Source organism: Thermobia domestica, chromosome 5, assembly GCF_964235325.1.
Source record: "Thermobia domestica chromosome 5, izTheDome1.hap1.1, whole genome shotgun sequence".
Classification (NCBI taxonomy): domain Eukaryota; kingdom Metazoa; phylum Arthropoda; class Insecta; order Zygentoma; family Lepismatidae; genus Thermobia; species Thermobia domestica.
The window spans coordinates 284,667,183-284,687,672 of NC_137458.1; the positions used below are offsets into that span (position 1 = coordinate 284,667,183).

The following is a 20,490-nucleotide window of genomic DNA, read 5'->3' on the forward strand; positions in this document are numbered from 1 at the left end:
TGATCAGATCAGGGCAGGAAGGGCAATAACAGGACACACGATGGTTACAAGAATCGACCAGATCCACGAGGACAACTCCTCAGCGAAACCCGACGAAAGCTTTCAGCAACATTCTGGGCCCGAACACGACAGCACGAGAACCCTGCAGTCACCAACCTAGCGAGACCCCGCCTCAAGCCATTAGATCGCAAAGGATGCCTCAACCCCAGTAGTCGAACAGACCTTCACAAGCCAGAGTCTGCGACAGTAGCGGACTCCAACATCAGAAACGCTGGACCACCACTGACAAGCAACCACTTGGGCCCGGTACTTCTGACCTACAAGCCACGATATTGCTCATTGCACATTGCTCATACGAGCATGCCAACTGAAGAGAAGTAATTATTTCAACTCTACCAAATGTACTTTTATTGAATATATCTTGGGGGAAAGAATAATAGTTATTATGTATAATGTAGCTTCTTTTTATTTCATTAGGAAACATATTTTTTATATTGGGACAATTAAAACAAGTATCCGTAACTTCCGACTCCAGCATGAAGATTAGCGCCAACCCTTCTTACAATAGCATTAAAACCATTGATGTCATCGGCTCCATATGTAACAATTCTTCGGCTGCCATCAGGTTCAATAAGACTGTATTGTCCTTTTACTACTGGACCATCACGAAGTTCAGTCTGATGTTTGTTGTCTCCTGTGAGGTGATCACTCACTGCATAGCCAAATTGGTATCGTGGGTAGGCCTGAAATGAAAACAAATGACTGTATTATTCTATTTAATTATTACATAATGTCAATATTAGTAATAGTAAAAATTATCTACTTATTCGTATGTTACTTAATAAAAGTTGTCTGAATGTATTGGAATTAATTTTTATTGAGACCTTAAAGGAATGCATGAAAAATGTTATATTGTATTCCAAAGAAAATGGAAGCATCAAAATTACATTTTTATTAAAAATGAATTTTGTGGTTACATTAACTTAACTTTCAATATTGCTCCGAGAAAAAACAAGACTTATATAATACAGGTAGAAATATTTAAAGGAGTGGATTGAAAGTTTCAGTTGTAGATCTTACCTTCTTTCTCATAGTACCTCTATTCAATCTTTCAACAAATTTCAAATTGGTGTGATCGAAGTTTTGAATATTTGGAAATTTCATATTGAAAATAAGGCTCACTTGTTACAACAGAGAATAAGGATCTGTACTGATTATTATCTTATAAACAATATCGCTTCTGAAGAAAAGTTTTGAAGCTCAATACTGAACATTGTGTACAAAATAAATGTAATGAAACTGGCTTTCCACTAAGAAACTGGTAGTACAGAACTGATTAATGCAAGTTATTATGTGAATAATTGAACCACTGATTGGAACAAGGGAATAAGTACACAGATTTTTTACGATTTTAAACTGACAGAACAGTTGTGTTCTTTTAAGATAGTTACATCGTTGAGTAGTAAACAAAAATATTTGCGCAAGTCTATATAACCAATATAGAAGGCGAAATCCCTTCCTGATTAGAAAAAGGAAATAACTGTGTTTCTTATTTCCTTCTTCCAGTCACTGCAAGACACCACCACAACCGTGAGACAGTGTGTAAGTAGACAGCCATTAGAGCTCTCCCCTGTCATTACGATACTTTGGTTTGTCCATCAACTTTGTTCAGTGGAATGCAGTCAAAACAATTGTGGTGTGAGCTTTGACTAACAGTTTACGTGGCTTGTAAATAGGCTTAATCCTTTTTCACGAGACTTGTGTATGTAGAACTATGGTGATGATGTGTAGATTGTGTGTGGCAATGTCGAGTGATGACAAACTTGGTACTGTGCCACGTAAACGAAGAAAAGAGGTGGAAAGTCACAGGTCATTTTTTTACATGTGATTGAAATTTCGCTGTAATCAAACAAGAATTTAAGTGACACGATTGCATTTATTTAGCAGCATAGTACGACCATATGATTGCAAATGCAAATAAGACTGATACCCCATTTCAGGTTTACGAGATTATCAATGAAAAAATCTTAGATTTTAAACATTGGTGGCAACCGTTTTACAAGAAACCTCCAGGTAGCATTGTGGACAAGACAGTAAAATTCCAAATAAGTAAATACAGAACCTTTGTTTATAAAGCAGAATTTGCAGGTCATGCGCAAGCTTATGAGTTTATCAATGTCACAATCTCTCCACTGCCAACGTCGAAGTTATACGAGGGGCAAGTCTCAATCACTGATTTCTGTACAGCAAAAATTGTAAGAGGTATCGGGATCAGATTATTATACTATATTAAAGTTGCTAAGAAAAGGCTGCGTCTATTTAAATATTTGACAGGAAAAGTTTCAAATTGATAATCATTTCGGTTTCAACATTTATCGCCTTAGAACACAAATTGAAATTGATAGCAGAAAACGTTTGTCGTAAACGGATCACCGTCTCAAGCGTGATCATCATATACATAATCAAAATCCATTAATACTACATTTAACTGGAAGTGCTTCAATTTACTACCATTTGTGTTTCAAATTTTCATAGAGAAAATAATATCATTAAAGTCCACAATTGTATTCTTCGCAATCGATTCAGCACCCCAGGAGTAGGTAATAATTTCTCAGCTTACTATTCAAACCAGAAATGACAGATTTTTTTTCCAACATCACCGTAGAACAAAACCACTAAGGAGTAGCTGCTAATGGTGTTTTACTGTAAATTAAGCGTCTGACTATTAAGAAAAGGTTATAAATTTAAGCTTTCGAATACACTTAAAATAATAACATATGTATAAGAATAAGGAACAAACAATTTGAAGTTGAACATACTGTCCCGCTTTTATTGAACTTCCAATACCTGTAAAATTAACATAATGAGGTTGAAGAATTTAAAATTATGATCGTACATCGATGTTAATGTTAAAAATACTTATAGTTTCTAGTAAATATCTATAACATACATTCTCATTATACTTACATAATAATCAAGTCCTCCCCCAATTCCTCCAAGAACACCAACTGCATAAGCAGAGGTTGCAAGGGTAATGATAGAAAAGACAATCTTGAAAAAGAAAAAAATGATATTTTGAGTCGAAATTGAATTTAGACAAGATAAGCAAATTGCAAGTGAAAGAAGTAGCAAGTCTCTACGGAATTTAGCATTTAAATTTAATATTTATTGCAGTTTAAAATTAGTATGGCGTATGAGCACTGCATGCATGCTAGGAAATTATCAGTTCAAGTGCAAGTATTTTTGCAAACAGCTTCTCTAATAGAGTCAAATCTAATTCAATATAATACATTATTAACAATTCATTGATTTAAACAATAAATACATGAGACTGCTTTTCGATTTCATACTCCTATTGTAAAGCCTCAAATTTGTTATCTATTATGGAAACAAAAGTTTGGTTCTGAGTAACAATTCAGTTTAATAATAAGACGTTTCTGCTGATACAGAATACATTCTCTAATTTCCGAGACAGCTTTAAATTACAATACAATGTACAAATATCTGTTACTATGTTAGCTCTCTACATATATCTCTTCCTGCCCCACAAGCTTGTAGAATAGGGGGTGTCTGGAACCCCCCAAGGAAAGTTTTGAACTATAAGTTTGTTCAACACACGTTTCATTCATTATTTGTTGTCATTTATGCGTTAGTAGTTTTCCTTATCTGTTGTTAGTGTTAAGGAATAGAACAATGTCCTGCAGAGATATTTTTTTTAATAATGTAAAACCACATATGGACATACTTATCTCCGATGCACAAAGCGTATAGTGATGATTTAGGCTGCCACACGAGTTGTTTTCTTCTATAGGTCAATTTAGATAAAAGAAAGAAACATCTCGAATACCCCTGTATTCAGTTGATTTGGTCACAAATGACTTTATGTCCTTCCCGAAAATCAAGTCAACCTTAAAAGAAGAACGATTTGAGGTTGCTTTGTTGCTTCTAGCAAATGTGCTGATCAGTAATGCAGTGCACTCCTTTCCTATTTCATTCCAGAACGAACGTTTCTGCGAGTATATACCACGGGAAGGGAAATAATCAGAAAATTAATCTCTAATTTCTTCCAGCATCGTGATGTATACCATTTCGAGGTTAACCCATAACTTTTCGAGTGCACAGTATATGTTACATATTTCAAACTTGTTACCATTTGAGTCCACGAGCTATAGCAAGAAACATGGTGATACATAATAATAATTCGTCCAATGATTCAATTTCTCACAGATGTTTTATTGACACTAAACAAGGAATTACCAGTGTTTCTGAGATGGACTACGTAGACAGCATTACAACAAGACATGCAGCTGAAGAGTTGTGCGTTTTATGAGATCGTCAATTTTCATACTCATCAGTAACGTAAAGTTTATACTTAGTATATTCTTATAAAAGATTCGTAATGGGTCCCAGTGGTCTTATAATTTAAATTTTAAGAAGATAATTATGTATTTCCTATATGTTTGTTCACATTAGCATTTTCTTCACAGTGCGAAATGATACGTTGTTTTTGATTATATCACAGATTAACACCTGTATAATTTAAATTAAACTCTCGAATGGAGTTAAAAGTGGTACAATCCATTCACTACTCCTCTCATTAAAAAATGTTGATTTTAATCATGTGTTCCTTATGAATGTGAAAAATGTAGATTCTCGCTAGTTCTTAAAGTTTGAAATACAAACTTTTGAATATAAACACGTCTTTGAGGGCATTTTGAAATGTATGCCCGGGTTTTAGAAAACTAATGTCTTAAGAAGGACACTGATGGATTTTCTTGTTCTATATTACTTGTGTTTGCATTACGTCAAAAATATGTTGAGATTTTTTCATGCCATTTAGATTAAATGTACGCATTCAAAGCAAAAGCTGGGAGTTAAATTTATGTTAAAACAGAGATACCGTAAATTTTAATCAATTACTCTTTGATTAAAATGCATATACTATGGTTAGAAAAGGCTTGATAATATTTCCCATAAATATATTTCGTTTCCGGGAAATGTGTATTTTTTAGTCACTTGTTTCTAAAGTTCAAAGTAGTTCATACATAAAAGAGACTTTCAATTGTAATGACTATAAATGCTATAATTAAGAAAATTGAGAAGCTGTAATTAATTGCTGACGAAAAAAATGTAAAGTGATATAACATTATTACTTCACATATTATTATATGTTTTTCTGTTTATGTTTCGTTGGTTAACGCCTGTAATACTTGTTAGACCATAACATACTTCTACAGGTGAATCCACAATGGTATAGTCAGAGTTTAATGATTTATGTCTAATGATGTGATATAATGTTGATATTTTAAAAAATAAAGAGACTTACAGCAAATGCATTCATTTTTGTTGTTGGTCAGCCAAGATGATCTCGAACTGTTCTTAAATGAAACACATTTAACCTGTCTTATACAGCAATGAACGGAAAGAAAGTTGTAAAAAGGAACTTTGCTAATTCATATCCAAATATTTTTCTTCAATATCAATAACGTTTTACATTTGAAATATTTTCATTTAACTGTAAAAACAATAATGTTAACAATTCTAATCATATGAAGGCATTCGAAATATCATAGAAGAAATATTTAATCAAATAATTGAAACAAATCTAACGATTGAAAATATCGTAATACTATTTGCTGGAATATAAGAGAAAGTGTTAATGTATCAAAATGATTTCCACATGTTTTGTATAGATTTAACGTAAAATGATTTCCTTTTTGAAATTTCCTTAGTTACTATATATAAACAGAGCGAAAAAATACTACTCACAGTTTAGATTGAGCTACAAAAGAAAATAGAACATTAACAAAATGGTAATGTATATACAATCATAGTCTAAGCCCTTAGTTGTGAAAACAGATTCCATTACATAGCTTCTTAACACTAGGACTCACTGCGGTGTACAATTTGTACTTTTAATTTTATTTTATTCTTCATATAATTATTCTCGTTTCCGGTTTGTATTCCTTTATTGGATTTTCATTATTTAACAGACAATTTTCTTATAGAAATTTGTTATTCCTAAGCGTATTGTAGAAAGATCTATTTTCTTGAAACGCGGTATCGTGGATAATTTTTCCACTATACGGAAGCTTTGATTAACTGTTATAACAGGTAGTTTTTCATTCCATTTTTTCTCAATTTCTTATTGTTTTGTAAAGCAACAAAAATATCGTCTAAATAATAATAATAATAATAATAATAATAATAATAATAATAATAATAATAATAATTTTCATCTAGTCTACAATCTACATCATAACTAGTTAATTATAGAGACTACCAGTTACTTTGTCAAATGTGCTTTTCTGTTGTAAAGCTAATTAAAATAGTTTTAGTTAAATCAATTCAGTACAAAACACACTTTAAATTTTTAGTACCCATGTTTGCAAGAGGATGATCTACATAGAATGCTAAATGTAGATCATGAAAAAAGCGAGAATGAAGAAAGCTAGACACAATTTTCTAGCTTTGTATTTCAATTCACTAATTTAACGTATGTTAATTTCCATCAGCTACACAACAAGATAATGACGTAAATGTGTATATTTTGTTTAGAAATCATTAGGTATTGGCATTATCATAAAGTAGCAGATATATGAGAGTGGTATCAAAAATAAAAATTAAGATTTGTTCTGTTTTCTATCTGTCTACTTCTAATAAAAAGTGTGTACTATTAATGCAGAATTACTTATATATTCCACAGATATCTTCTGCTCTAGTTTTGTGCCTCGCCTTGTTCTTCGGAACTTCTTACGGTAAGTATGAATTTAAGTGCTTAATAATGGGTTATTTATACAATGTTTACTTATATATAAGATCAAATATTCTGTTCTTCAGTACAGGTACAAACGAAGTCTAGCACAATCATGGGAAACTAGAGGCAGTTCACTGTTTTTTGTTGTTTCTAGTAACACTGATAATTTTTTGTCATAGTTTAAATATTCATGCAACTGGATGGATTGGCAAGATAATTAATAACTTTCAACTTTTGATTGTAATTAAATCTTGTTACATACAGTAAAAGCTGCAAGGTTTCATGTCTAGAGATTTCAATTTCATCTAGTATGTATAAACGGCTGGAGATACTTGCTGTTATCAAATTTTGTTATATCTACTTCTACCATTCTACAGTTACGCAGCTTTGTTTCAAAAGTAAATAATGTAATGTGGACAACCTCATTAAAGCCCTCAAAAACTGTGATGCTATCTTAGTGACTCTGCTAACACACTCGCCAGAGACAATCACAGAATTGTCTATTCAGAAAAGGAAAGAAAAGATAATTAAATATTTTCAGATTTTAATGTTATTTTGTGTAGTAACGAACGGGCATTTATATTTTAGAACCTTATAACGCCCACTAGTACAATGTTCATAATTAACTTTGAATGAGGTTGTAATTACACTATCATCGTTTTTCCTACTTGTTACGATTCTGTCTAAACGAAGCTCTTAGACTCCATTACGTTATTCCTCTAAACTTCTGTTATTCATGGCCATGTTTTTGTGAATAGAGTTTCAACTTGGCTCTATGAACTGACTATATTCTTTTGCGGTTAACGTTCATGTTTTTTGTAGAACGTTTGATTCTCGAAGATGATAATAATTATATTTTGTACAAAGCTTGCTCCTTGAGTTTGTTGAAAGGGCTTCATGTTGTTCTAAAGTTATTAATACACACACGTGTTTAAATACTTATTTACACTTTAAATGATTATTCACATTTATTACTTCACAAAAAAGTATTAAATACTTTATTGAAAAGTATTAAGTGGCATTTTCCGTTTGAGAAATGTAATTCCCTGGACTCTTTTTCACATTCACATTGCAAGGCAATATTATCTTTTTTCATCAATTTTGTGAAATATCGAGGTGTGTAATCCTTTATAAACCAGTACAAAACATGAAATATTTAGCTTTACGTCACACGGTTATGTCGGTCAGGCTAAGGGAGACGGTGATGATGAGTAATAAATGTAATGCTGGAATGAAAAGTGGGAGGAAACGGGAGAACCCGGAGAATACCCAAGAGCACAGTTTTTGTCCACCGTAAAGTTCACACGGCGTGAATTGGGATCGAACCAGGGACCCCAAGCAACGGAGGTGAACGCTCTACCAATGAGCCTCCGCGCGACAGTAGATATGTAGATGTTAACCATTGGTAGAAATTGGTCGTCTTGTCAATGTTTATTTTATGTGTATAGCCTCTAAAATAGCCAATGTCCTCAGTGAGTAGGAGAATACTTCCCTATAGTTATACAACAGTTGAAAACTGCAGTTTACTGATGCTCTATTAAGTCCTGATGAATGCCAAAATCTTCAATATCTAATAGTATGACTGTCTTCATTAATCTCTCCTGAAATTCCTTTTTGCCTAAAATAGTGTTAAGTGATCGTCTATTTTGTCATTTGTTCCAGCTCCTGTTGTATATTGACCTTTGTAAATATAGTCAGTTATCTTGTAAATATCTAGTGGTGTACTTCTACCGAATGTCATAGAGCGTGATGTGGTACTTTACACTATTAAAGCGAGGTTACTTTTTGGGATGTTCACACTCATTAGTTCTAAACCATATCTCCCCAACAAATATTGAAATGGTGAAACAAGAAAGAATTCGTCCTCTATGTTTTGCTTCTTGATATTTACTTGAAGAAAAAATGCTTTGCTGTAGGGATCGCGAATACGTAAAATAAATTGATGTATGGAATAAATTTCATTTGTGATAATTCTTTCACTTTTGCGTCTTCAGAAGGGAAACAATGGTTTCTGCGGCTTTCGGTATAGAGGTCATGTATTTTTCTAAGTCAATTTTGCTCTGAAGGTCAATTTGAGAAAATAATCTCAGAATAGCGGGGAAAAGTCATCTGGTTCCAAGATCTAAAAAAAAAAAAAAAAAATAGAAAATGTAGTATTTCCAATCTTAAATTTGATTAAAGTTATATGCGCACGCTTATCTACTTTATTTTCAACTTCTAGGATATTGGTGGAGAATGTTATCAATTTAGTATTCGATGGTAAATTTTGTTTTGCCCGTAAAGTTGAGACGATCTATATCTAATGTTTATGAAAAACGTTTGTATTCACTCGTACATTAATATGGATCTTATTTTCTTTTGTATTTACATTTATACATTCCTTTCGGTCACTGGTAGTTATTTCCCTGAGGAAAATATTATGGCTTATTTCTTACATTAACTAAGAATACTATGTTACATTTGTGTACTTTTATCTGCATAGTAATACCTAGAACAGTTGGTTTTCAATATTGTCCGGTTGCTCGTTTCCTTGTTTATTATCTTGAAAACAGGTTTTCTTTAACCAGTTTCATTTATTGAAGCATTGACACATACTGATGCTTTTTTGGGTTTAGAGTTGTTAATTTGTAATATTTTTCGAATTCTTATTGGGATTCATATATATTTTGTTTCTACTCTTACTTTTCGATTATTTTTTTTGACTATCCGGAGTATTTAGTTAAGTGTAGAATGTTGAAAGATGGTATAGAACCTTGTTCAGCCGCATTGAATATATTGTACATAAAAGCATTTCAGTCTAACGTAGTTCGTGGCATAAAGTTGGTACAGTTAATTTAATTCATATGTTGAAGAAAAATACCAATATATTTTATTATACGTACCTAAATAGACTTAAGCCAATTTTCCAGTTAATTAAAATAGTGCACCTTACGAATGTTTTAAATTCAATGTCTTCGGATTGAATGCGGCGCATTTCACGTGTAAAATTTCTTCTAAAGCAGATTAGGTAGAGACTAGATGATATTTGATTCGCTTTTTGCACAACTATTATTAATATGAAACTTAATGTTATAAGAAAGTGTAATAAAATTTTACTAAATAGTTTATACAGTTCACCAAATTATTAGGGAAATCGTTGCCAAAAGTAGCAGGCAGCCAAGGAAAAGAATTTAACAAAACTCCTGCAAGTTGAATGAGGTGGGATTATTAGTACTCCACATCTATCCATGTGAGTTTAGTCCCGCAAAGCTTCAAAGCAAGCTAGACCTGAAGGATTACCACGAAGGTCCACGGCAAGCTGGGTGGTATCTGGTTATTATTCTTCTTTTCAAGTTAATAAAGAGGTTGGATTCTTACAAAGCCACAGACTAGGTAGGTGGGGAAAATGTCTTAGAGTTGTATATAAGCTAAAATGCTTGTGTTGTGTTAGAACTACTCGGAGGCCCAGAGCAAACTAGGAAAGTATGAGTTTTCAGTCAAGATTGATGTCGGTTGTGATGATCCTCGAAGAGTTATTCCTTCTCCTGGGTAGCGATGGCGTTGGTGTCCTTCTTCCATTACGAGATACAGGGGTGACAGTGCTTCCCATCCTTTGTTTCTTATACTGGATTTTTTTTTAGCGAAAATCCACCTGGCGTTGCTCGCAATTACAAACATATTTCTATGATGATAAATAGAACCACGAGCGAAATATTACCATATATATATTCTATAAGTAACTTACAAATAACTGTTTAGAAAATAAAAACGCATATTTTCTAGTGAAGTTATTTGAGGAAGGAAGGGGACATCTGTGAAACCTGAGTTTCGAAAATGTATCCATTTTAACAAAAATCCTTCATATAAATTAGTTGGTTGTTAACCTTCTGGAATAGGAAGAAGTCGGAAAGTTGCCAGATCAAAAAATAGACGGATGAATCATAAATTTCAAAGCTAGTTCCAAGTAGTTTCCGCATACGCTACTTGTAATGGATCAGGCTATTGCCAAAAATATTCGGAACTGATACCGTGATGGTCTTGATTAAGAGCATTACCTATCTTCCTAAGAAGTTAGCACTAGTAACTGGCAGTAACAGTATAACCCTTCTAAAAGTGTTTTTGAGGGCGACTCCACGATATTATTAAAAAATCGACAGCATTATTTTATCGGCACATTTTTCGTCCTTGATTATTTTATTGAAGATGAGTAGGAGCATTTCCATTCCATGCTAATTTGTTCTCAGAGTCATACAGCTATACCCAATATTCGATAAAAGTACTCAAATGGATTAAATATATTCCTCTGTCCCCGTTCTAAAAGATTCAACAAGCAACTCGGTATGCAATGCTGTGTTTGGCACTGCAAAGAGTCAGCAAAAGAAGAAAGTAACAAATTGATAATTTAGAAATTTGTCATTCTTCACGAATAACTTTCCATACGTAAGCTAGTAAGATTATTAGACTAATGGATTATCAATTTCACACAATTTGTTTCTAGGCTACCGAGATATGACCAATCTAATTACCTCCAAATCCACACGAGACCAAACGAAAAATAAAGAAATTTAAGGCTCATGTCGAGAAAATACTTAGATAGTTATTTATGGGTCCAGATGATACCGAGGTTAGAAGGATGATTTGCGTTCGAGACGAGAAAAAGGTACTGTAATGAAACACATTTAATTATCTTTCATAATTACAACACTCATGATTGTTGTTAATTATATTGCTAATAAACAACCTAGATATACAGTGTTGAAAACTACTATCGAGTCAAATATGAATCACTGGGATCTCATTTTAAACATCGTAGGAGAAGAAAGTAACTATATATTCAGTATTGATACATGCCTGAGAAGAACTGTTATCATATTCAGACTTTTAAGAATACTTATAGTACGTTTTCAACTTTCGAAGACAAAGTAATATTATTATCAGTAACTGTAAGAAATCGGATAACAAATTATTATAATAAGGTGATATGAAATTCATATGTCGAAATTATGACGTATATTGTTAACGTTACGAGCATGAGGACCTGCTTCATACTTTGTATGAAATAACTATACAGAACGTAAGTCGCAGTTATGTAATTATTTGAACTCTAACTAGTATAATATTATTTGATTATATTTTGGAAAATAAGAAAGCAGCTATAATGTACGATATTGGTCTTTATTTTATGTCCTCAGAAAATACTTTTTGATAACTAACCAAGGTATCCATAACCTCCAACTCCAGCGTGAAGATTACCACCAATTCTTCTCACAATGGCATTACAACCATTGATATCATCAGCTCCATATGTAACTATTCTTCGGCTGCCGTTAGGTTCAATAAGACTGTGTTGTCCTTTTACAACTGGGCCATCACGAACTTCAGTCTGCTGTTTGTTGTCTCCTGTGAGGTGATCACTCACTGCATATCCAAACTGTTATCGTGGGTAGGCCTTAAATTGAAACAATTGATTTTATTATATTCTAATATTATGACATGCTGTGAATATTAGTCATAGTAAATTTGTCTAATTCGTATGTTACTTAAGAAATACTGTGAAAGTAGTTCTATTGAAAGCTTAAAAGTAATCTATGGAATGTTTCCAAAATTCTATGTTGTGAGTTCCAACATTGAATAAACGGAATTGCATTTTTATTAAGAACGAATTTTATAGCTGCATTAATTTGATTTTTAATATTGCATCCACATAGAATAATACTTATAAAATTCAGCTAGAAACAATTTCATGTTTGGATTGTAAAAGTTAAGTATAGACCTCTTCTTCAGTCTTATAATGTATCTAGATAATCTGTCGACGAAGTTCAAAGTTTTGTCACAGTAGGTTTGACATATCTGGTAATTTCATTATGAAAACAATGCAAACTAGTTTAAAAAGAAGGTAGTTATGTATACTGTTTATTCCGTGTATAAACAACTTTTGTTCTGATGAAAGGTTTTGATATTTAAAATTGAAAATTATGAACGAAAGAAGTGTAGTGCAACTTGCATCCCGAGTAAGACATATAGCAAAACTTACAGTAGTAAAGAACTTATTTCCATAAGTTATTGTATGAATAATTAAAATATTACTCATTTCCTGAGAACATTTGCCCACGTTCTCAGTAAGATGCGTTCAATTGATCTCAAAAAGTAAGACTTTCTAACACTTTTAAATAAAAAGATGCCCTAACTGAAATGCTCATTGCACACTTATTTTACTCACCTAATACCAACGCCTTTGGAAATAACATACAAACATTCAACATATAATGACTATCCACAACACGAAAACGGAAGATGCTTCAAATTTACTGTTACTTCCTGTTTCAATACTAATATCTGTAGAGGAAATCTGTACAATAAATCAGGAATTGGCTTTTTGTAATCTATTCGGCTTTCAAGAATGTTTCCTATCCTCCATGGAAGCTTAACTTCAACCACAAATGATTCATATCGACAATTTCTTGTTTCAATTTAAATCATCATTGAACAAAAATACATTTGGATAAGGACAAACAGTTTACTGCAATAGGTTCAATGTTTGAAGGAAACATACAAACCACAGATTTCTACTAGATCCGGAAATCTTCCGGTTTCAATACTGGTTTGTATAAAGCAAAAATTGTAAGAGGTATTGTGATGCGATTACATGCACTCAATTTAGGTTCTAAGAATAGGCTCCGTCTATTTAATTATCCGTTTACTAAAACCGGAAGTGTTTCAAACTAAAAAAAATATTTGGACATCGACATAGAGCAGAAATAACAATAGATGGCAGCAAACGAATCTTGTAAATAAATCAATGTCTCAGGTGTCTGTATATATATATATCAGCACAAAATACAACACTATATCATATAAGAAAATGTTTTAATTACTACTACTTCCGGTTGCAGATATTGATAAACAAAAATAATATAAGAGAAGTTCAGACGCTTTTCCCTACAACCGATTCACCGCTCCAAGAGCAGATAAAAATTTAATCTTAACGCTGCATTCAAACCGCACATGACTGAAAAAAAAATGTTTTAATACCAATTCTCATAGAACAAAAGCACTAAATGATAGCGGTGGTAGCGTTTTGTATGAACCATTTTTATCTTTGATCTTCTTCGTTAGTTGCAGGTAGAAGTTATCTAGGTGTACTACGTGAAGTTTAAGTATTAAAATCTTATAGTTTGGAAGCCTTAGCTCCGCACTACGAAACGAAACTCAATGCTCTAAAAATACTTTCGTATGTTACTACTATTAAGAAAAGTGTATAAATTAAAACTTTGAAGTGAGCCTAAAATAATAAAATATGTGTAAGAATGAGGAAGGAACAGAGTAAACTTGAACATTTTGTTTCCGTTCTATTGAGATAGCAAAACCCAGTAAACTTAATATACAAGATGGATAATTTAAAATCATGCAGTTACATCAATGTGAATATCAACAATAATATATCGTCTATTAAGTATTTGTAAATTAATTCTTATTCTACTTACATAATAATCAATACCTCCACCAATTCCTCCAAGAACACCAACTGCAAAAGCAGAGGATGCAAGAGCAATGAGAGCGAAGACAATCTTGAAAAGAAGAAAAATAATATTATGACACGAAATTGAATATAGACAAGATAATTTAATTATGTGTGAAAGAAAGAGCTAGTCAATATAAAACTTAACATTTAATTTTAAAATTCATTGTTTTTAGCAATTAGTATGGTGATGAATAATCCATGGTTGTAGGTAATTTTAAGTTCACTATATATGTATTTCTGGGGAGAGCGTTTCTAATAAACCGAATATCCTCAATATTAGACACTATCAAAATTATATTAGACGTGCATTTAAAAGAATATATTGATCTGTTGGTCAATTTCTTCCTTCAATTGTAATGCTTCCAATTTGTTTTCTAGGATGTAAATAAAATTTGATTGTGAGTAACAAGTCTTTGTAAAATAACACTTCTGTAAATAAAATAATAAATAATGCACAATACACTTGAATATTCTCGAGATAACAAGGAAGTAAAATACTATCGCCTCAAATATTTATTATTACGTTACTTTTAATATACATCCCTTCCCGTGTCACACTTTATAGAATTAGTCATTGAGACGTCTTTAGCTCCAAGGGGAAAGTTGTTCATTGCAATGCTTTTCTACATCTTCTGATCATTTTATGTTTGCTTTACCACTTTTTCTTTAGTAATGCTTCTTTATTCGTTGTCAGTATTAAAGAAATGGAGCAACTTGCTGCAAATAGCTTTTACGTTATATACTGTAAAACCGCACTTACACTACATATCTCCGAGGCAGAACGCGTAATGCAAGAATTTAGATCAGCCCGCATGAGTTGTTTATCTTTTATAGGTATGATTTTGGGAAAAGATCGAACCTTATCTTGAACATTATTGTATTCACCTGATTTGGTCGTTCAGAACTTCGCTCTTTCCTGATGTCAAACTAACCTTTAAAGATGATAGTGTTGCCAATGTTTCATTGATTCTAGGAAATGTTAAGGCGATGGTGTAAAGTTATACAGTGCTCGAATTTATGCCCATGCCAGAAGGAGAGTTCCACATTAGAAAGGCCAAACAAGAAAGGAAATAATCAGAAAATTAATCTCGTAGTGCTTTTCTCCAGCTTGATGATGCATATCAGTTCGATGTTCCCCGTAACGTATTGAGTTCACCCTATATGTTGCAGCTTTGAACTTTGTCATCACTGGATCCAAGAGCCATAGCAAGAAACATAGCGACCCATAACCATATTTTGTCCTATGATTTAATTTCTTATAGGGAATGGCGTACATTCAATTGATATGCAAAAAACGATTACGATTTACGAAATGGACTCTCTAGAATCTCAGAGTCTTGCTACTGGTTCTGTTCGTATAGGAAACAGCACTGGAGCTAACCTAACATTGCTAGGGAAGATATTAGGTATCAGGCCAAGTACAACAACGGATGCTCTATCTTTTAATTATGTTGATGAACAATTCGAGAGAATAGGTACAGATAGAACTTGCTATAAAATAAGGCTTATCACGGGATACCTGAAAGTGTGTTAACGATATAGCAGCAACATTACTTGAAACATGAAGTGGGACCATATCTACACTTACAGCGAGGCACGTAAGCGCAATGTACGTGAAGGTTGTGAGTTTTTAAGAACTTGCTGCAGGTGATATGCGCTAAACCTCTCTACGGAGGATCACTAGAAACTAACTAGTGCGTGCTCCACAAAGTTCCTTTATAGGCAAATTATGCTGATAGTGTTTTGAGACGTTCATGGTATACTGTCCTTGGAATTCCTGCTTAAAAGCACAATCAACAATTCTTATTAATTCTAGAACCTTCATACAAAACTGGAAACACATATTAGTTGCGTTTGTCTAAAATTGAGTTACTCATTCATCTTTCCCTAACATTGATGGAAAGAGAACAGCGCAGAATAAGTGTCTTGTTTTCACCTTCGTACATTATCCAGCATTGAGTTTAGATGAGGCTCCATCCGATCTCTATCTGTGTCTGAATCTTAAGGAAATGTAAACGAACATTGTTTGGAATCTGACAAGGCAGTCAAACAGGAAGTTATTCTGTGTTTTCCTCACCACGAAGAATGATGTATTATGAAATTCATGAAACATGGCAGAAGTGTGTTGAATAACAATGCTGTTATACTAGAGAATAATTATTATGCTATGCAATCAAAAGTTTCAGTAATACATGGATTTGCTTAGTATCAAAAATTAAATGGATTTTTACATAAATATAGTGTCTTTAATATAATTATTTTTCAGAAAAGAAAATATGATGGCTTTAACGTATACTTACTCGTTACACTTTAGTGAGAATATGTTACTACAAAGTATACATGCTACAAGAAAGGAACTAAATTGTGGAAGTTTTACTATCCTTAAAATTAATTTCTTACATGCTTTTGTGGTTTGTTATAATTGAATTCTATGAACGAGATATAAGCTTATCTGAAGAATAAAAAATATATTTAATCCTTAATATTTGAAGTGAAAGTAAAGGTGGGTAAAAGATTCCCTTTTAGAATGAAGAAGGTGTTTATAATGGTATATTTCATCTCGTTAAAATCACGTTTTCTGTTGCTTTCTATTGCATTACGGTAGTTCTGCTGAACTGCTTGAAGTAAATTTTAGGAGATACATAGCGAGCAACTCAAGCTGAGTTTTCGTAATGTAATCTTGATTCCACAATGCAACTTAAGGAAATTTATTTTTCTTTTCTTGTTAAAAATAAAGTACTTTTTGAGTTTTGATAATATGACATTTATTGAAATGCATTCACTAAGAAGGAGAATGTGTTCCAACATTTCCCTTGTGTATATTCTAACAACAGCCAATTCAACAATTACAATATATATACATAGAACAAGAACGCCTAATTGAAGGCAATTTCAAATGAGTAGTAGCGTTTTTAAAAACTAATATCATAGGATTGATGTTGGTGGATTTTCTTTTCATATTGAATATTACTTGAAAAATTATTATGTATATTACTTGTGAAAACTATTCTAGGATCTTGTAACGCCATTTATATTAAAAGTACATATACTAACTGAGCGTGGACGTTTAACTTTGTGCCAAAATTAGTATTGGATCTATTCTTATTAATTACTCTATTGCTATGGAAATTACATGCATGAAATTACTTCCTATAAATATATTTCCCTTTTTAAAAAAATAAAATAAATGTTGCTCATACATAAAACGGATTTTGAGTTTGGATGACTGGAAATGATAAAATTGAAAAAAAATGAATAATTGGAACTAAATGCTCACGAAAAATAAAAATTTTTAAAAACGAAATACTTCTCATATTGATTTATATCTTTCAGTATGTGTATGGTTGTTCAGAACTTGCCATACTGATTACTCCATAACGTTCATCTATATTTGCCTTTAGAAGTTTATACTCTGTGTAAAATGATTTACGTGCAAAGATATAATATAATGTTACTGATTAAAAATTTCAAGAAACTTACAGCAAATGTGTTCATTTTTGTTGTTGATCAGACAAGATTGTCTCGAACTGTAACTAAATGAAGGAAGTCTACCGGCTTTATGTAGTAAGGAACGGAAAGAAAGTTGTAATAAACGTTGCCTTTAAAGGAAGTTTTCTAATTGATTTCAAGAACGTCTAATATTTAAAATATTTTCACTTAATAATACTAATTAAACTGCGAACATAACCTTAAAAAGTGTAATCGTATGAAGGTATTTAAATTAATATATAAAAATAATTTTTAAAATAATTAAAAGGAACTTAACGATTGACAATATCGTGTTCCTATTTGTTGCAATATGAGAAAAAATATTGATGTAGGAAAATGATTTTCATATGTTTTGTATAGATTTAATAAATCAAGGATTTCCTTTCGTAATTTCCTTACTCCCTGGTATATAAAGGGAGCAAAATAATTACAATTTACAGTTCAGTTTGAGCTACAAAAGGAAAATTTAACATTAACAAAATGGTAATGTATATGGCTTATAATACTCGAAGCACCTAGCTGTAAAACATTTATTTCCTTACATAGATTCTTAACACTAGAATTCCCATTTTGTTCTTTAACCTTTTCTTTTGTCCTTCATATTATTATTTCTGATTTCAGAATATATTTCTTTATTGAATTTTCACTAGTTCTACGAAACAATTATTAAGCAGAAAATTAAATTGTTATTCCTCAGTACTTTCTAGAAAAATAAATGTGTTTCCTCAAACGACCAATATCTGATAATTTGTCCATCATGAGGAAGATGTGACTAAGTTTTTTTTAACAGAAAGAGATAGTTGTTCATTCTAATTTCTTTACATTCTCATCATTTCTTTGAAGCAGTAACATCAACACCAGGATCAATAATAATAATAATAATAATAATAATAATAATAATAATAATAATAATAATAATAATAATAATAATAATAATTGTTAATTGTTAATTGTTGAACCTACCAGTTCAAATTTTGAGTTTGTCCGTAAAGATTCATAGTTTAGTGCGGGAAAAACATTGTTTACTTGCACGAGTGTGGTGTTAAAATGTGCGTGAACATCTCAGGATTGCGATAGTGAAATCCTCGTCTCTAATAGTTTTTGGAAACTGATTTAATTCTTATTTGATGTTTTTTCTACTCGTAACATCGGTTCAAACACGTTACTTCCAACAATGATAATGAATTAGTTGGATATAAATTTTTAAATTTAAAATTTATTCATCAATTGTTGAACAGTTTCAAACATGAATGTTTGTTTTACTTTACCAACCATTTGCTAAATATGTCGACCGGACACGATACTAGTGCAACGTCCACAAATGTGGACCACTCTGTGTTGCTGAACGATAGTGATGACCCGTTCATTAACATTTTAAATACTGCCGATGCATCTATTTATCATGATTCCGTGTGTTCCCATTGCAACAAACAGTTACTTAATGCAAGAGGCCTAGCAATTCACAACAGTAAGTGCCATCGTACTAGTACTAAAGACAAACCCACATCGTCCACTCTCACTTCCATTTCCTCATCTTCTTCACATAGTTCTGTCTTGCGCAACTGCATTGATAGTCCCAACGAGATGTCAATCGAAGAATGCAACACGCTCCTCGGAAAACTCAAAGCCATTACTCCTATTCTACGTAGAGTACCTCGAGGAGCTAGACCAGCAATGGCTGAATCCCTCTGTCAAGTTCTACAGAATATTGTATCTTCTAATAGCCTGCAATCGTGGAAGGAGCTCTTCTTCTTCCCCTACGTAACTCTTTGTTCACCAACAAGAACTAACAAAGTGTCCAATATCACTACATGGGTGAAACAAAGAATCACTAGTTGGACTAATTCTCGCTGCGATGCTCTTCTTTATCGCCACCAACGACCCTCCAAACCTCGCCTATCAACAGATGCAATAACCTTCAATACGAAGAGTATAGAGAACAAACTTTCCGACTGCGATGTCCATGGAGCAGTCAGACTCCTCATATCTGATGACACTTTGGCGCTTCCAAATGCTACAGTGCTAGAAGCTTTACGGAATAAACATCCTACACACAGTCACACCTTCACACCTCCTCCACTCATCGAAAACGCTCCAGCTCTCCCTAGTGTTTCTGTCAAGGAAGTCCAGAGAGCTCTTCGATCCTTTCCTTCAGGCTCCGCAGGAGGTATAGACAGTTTACGGCCTTCCATCCTCAAGGATCTTCTACTATACCAGAACATTGACTCTAGAGACCGTCTGTTGAACACTATCAGTGATTTTCTTCAAATAATCCTAACCGGAAACGTACCTAAAGAAATCAGGCCAATATTTTTCGGAGCGTCGCTTATAGCATTGAGGAAGAAATGTGGCGATATATGCCCCATCGCTGTCGCTAACGTTTGGAGACGGTTATCAGCTAAAATAATATGTCAAAGAATTAGGGAACCGTTATCTAGCTTTTTGTCACCACATCAGTTGGGAGTGTGCATTCCACATGGCTCAGAAGTTGCAGCCCATGTAGCCCGACTATATTATTCTCATCCCCACAACCAGGAAAAAATTTTCTTGAAACTTGATTTCCGGAATGCATTCAACGAAATCAACAGAGACTCTATGCTCACTGCTGTAAAAACGCACTTCCCTTATATATACGCTTTCATCCATCAGTGCTATTCACAGCCTAGTTACCTATTTTTTGGTGAAGACATTATCCTCTCCCAGCGAGGTGTTCAACAAGGCGACCCCCTAGGACCTGCTTTAT

The 20,490-nt window shown here is 32.8% G+C and overlaps 1 protein-coding gene across 1 annotated transcript; it reads right to left on the reverse strand.

The window, feature by feature from the left end:
• Positions 1-503: 503 nt before the first annotated feature.
• Positions 504-19,939, reverse strand: LOC145685555 (uncharacterized). Its single transcript, XM_081757951.1, has 6 exons — positions 19,811-19,939; positions 14,235-14,304; positions 11,951-12,136; positions 7,125-7,257; positions 2,820-2,847; positions 504-743 (listed from the first exon to the last, which is right to left on the reverse strand). The coding sequence occupies exons 1-6, from the start codon at positions 19,937-19,939 to the stop codon at positions 504-506; spliced, it is 786 nt and encodes a 261-aa protein (XP_081614077.1).
• Between the last annotated feature and the right edge of the window lie 551 nt (positions 19,940-20,490).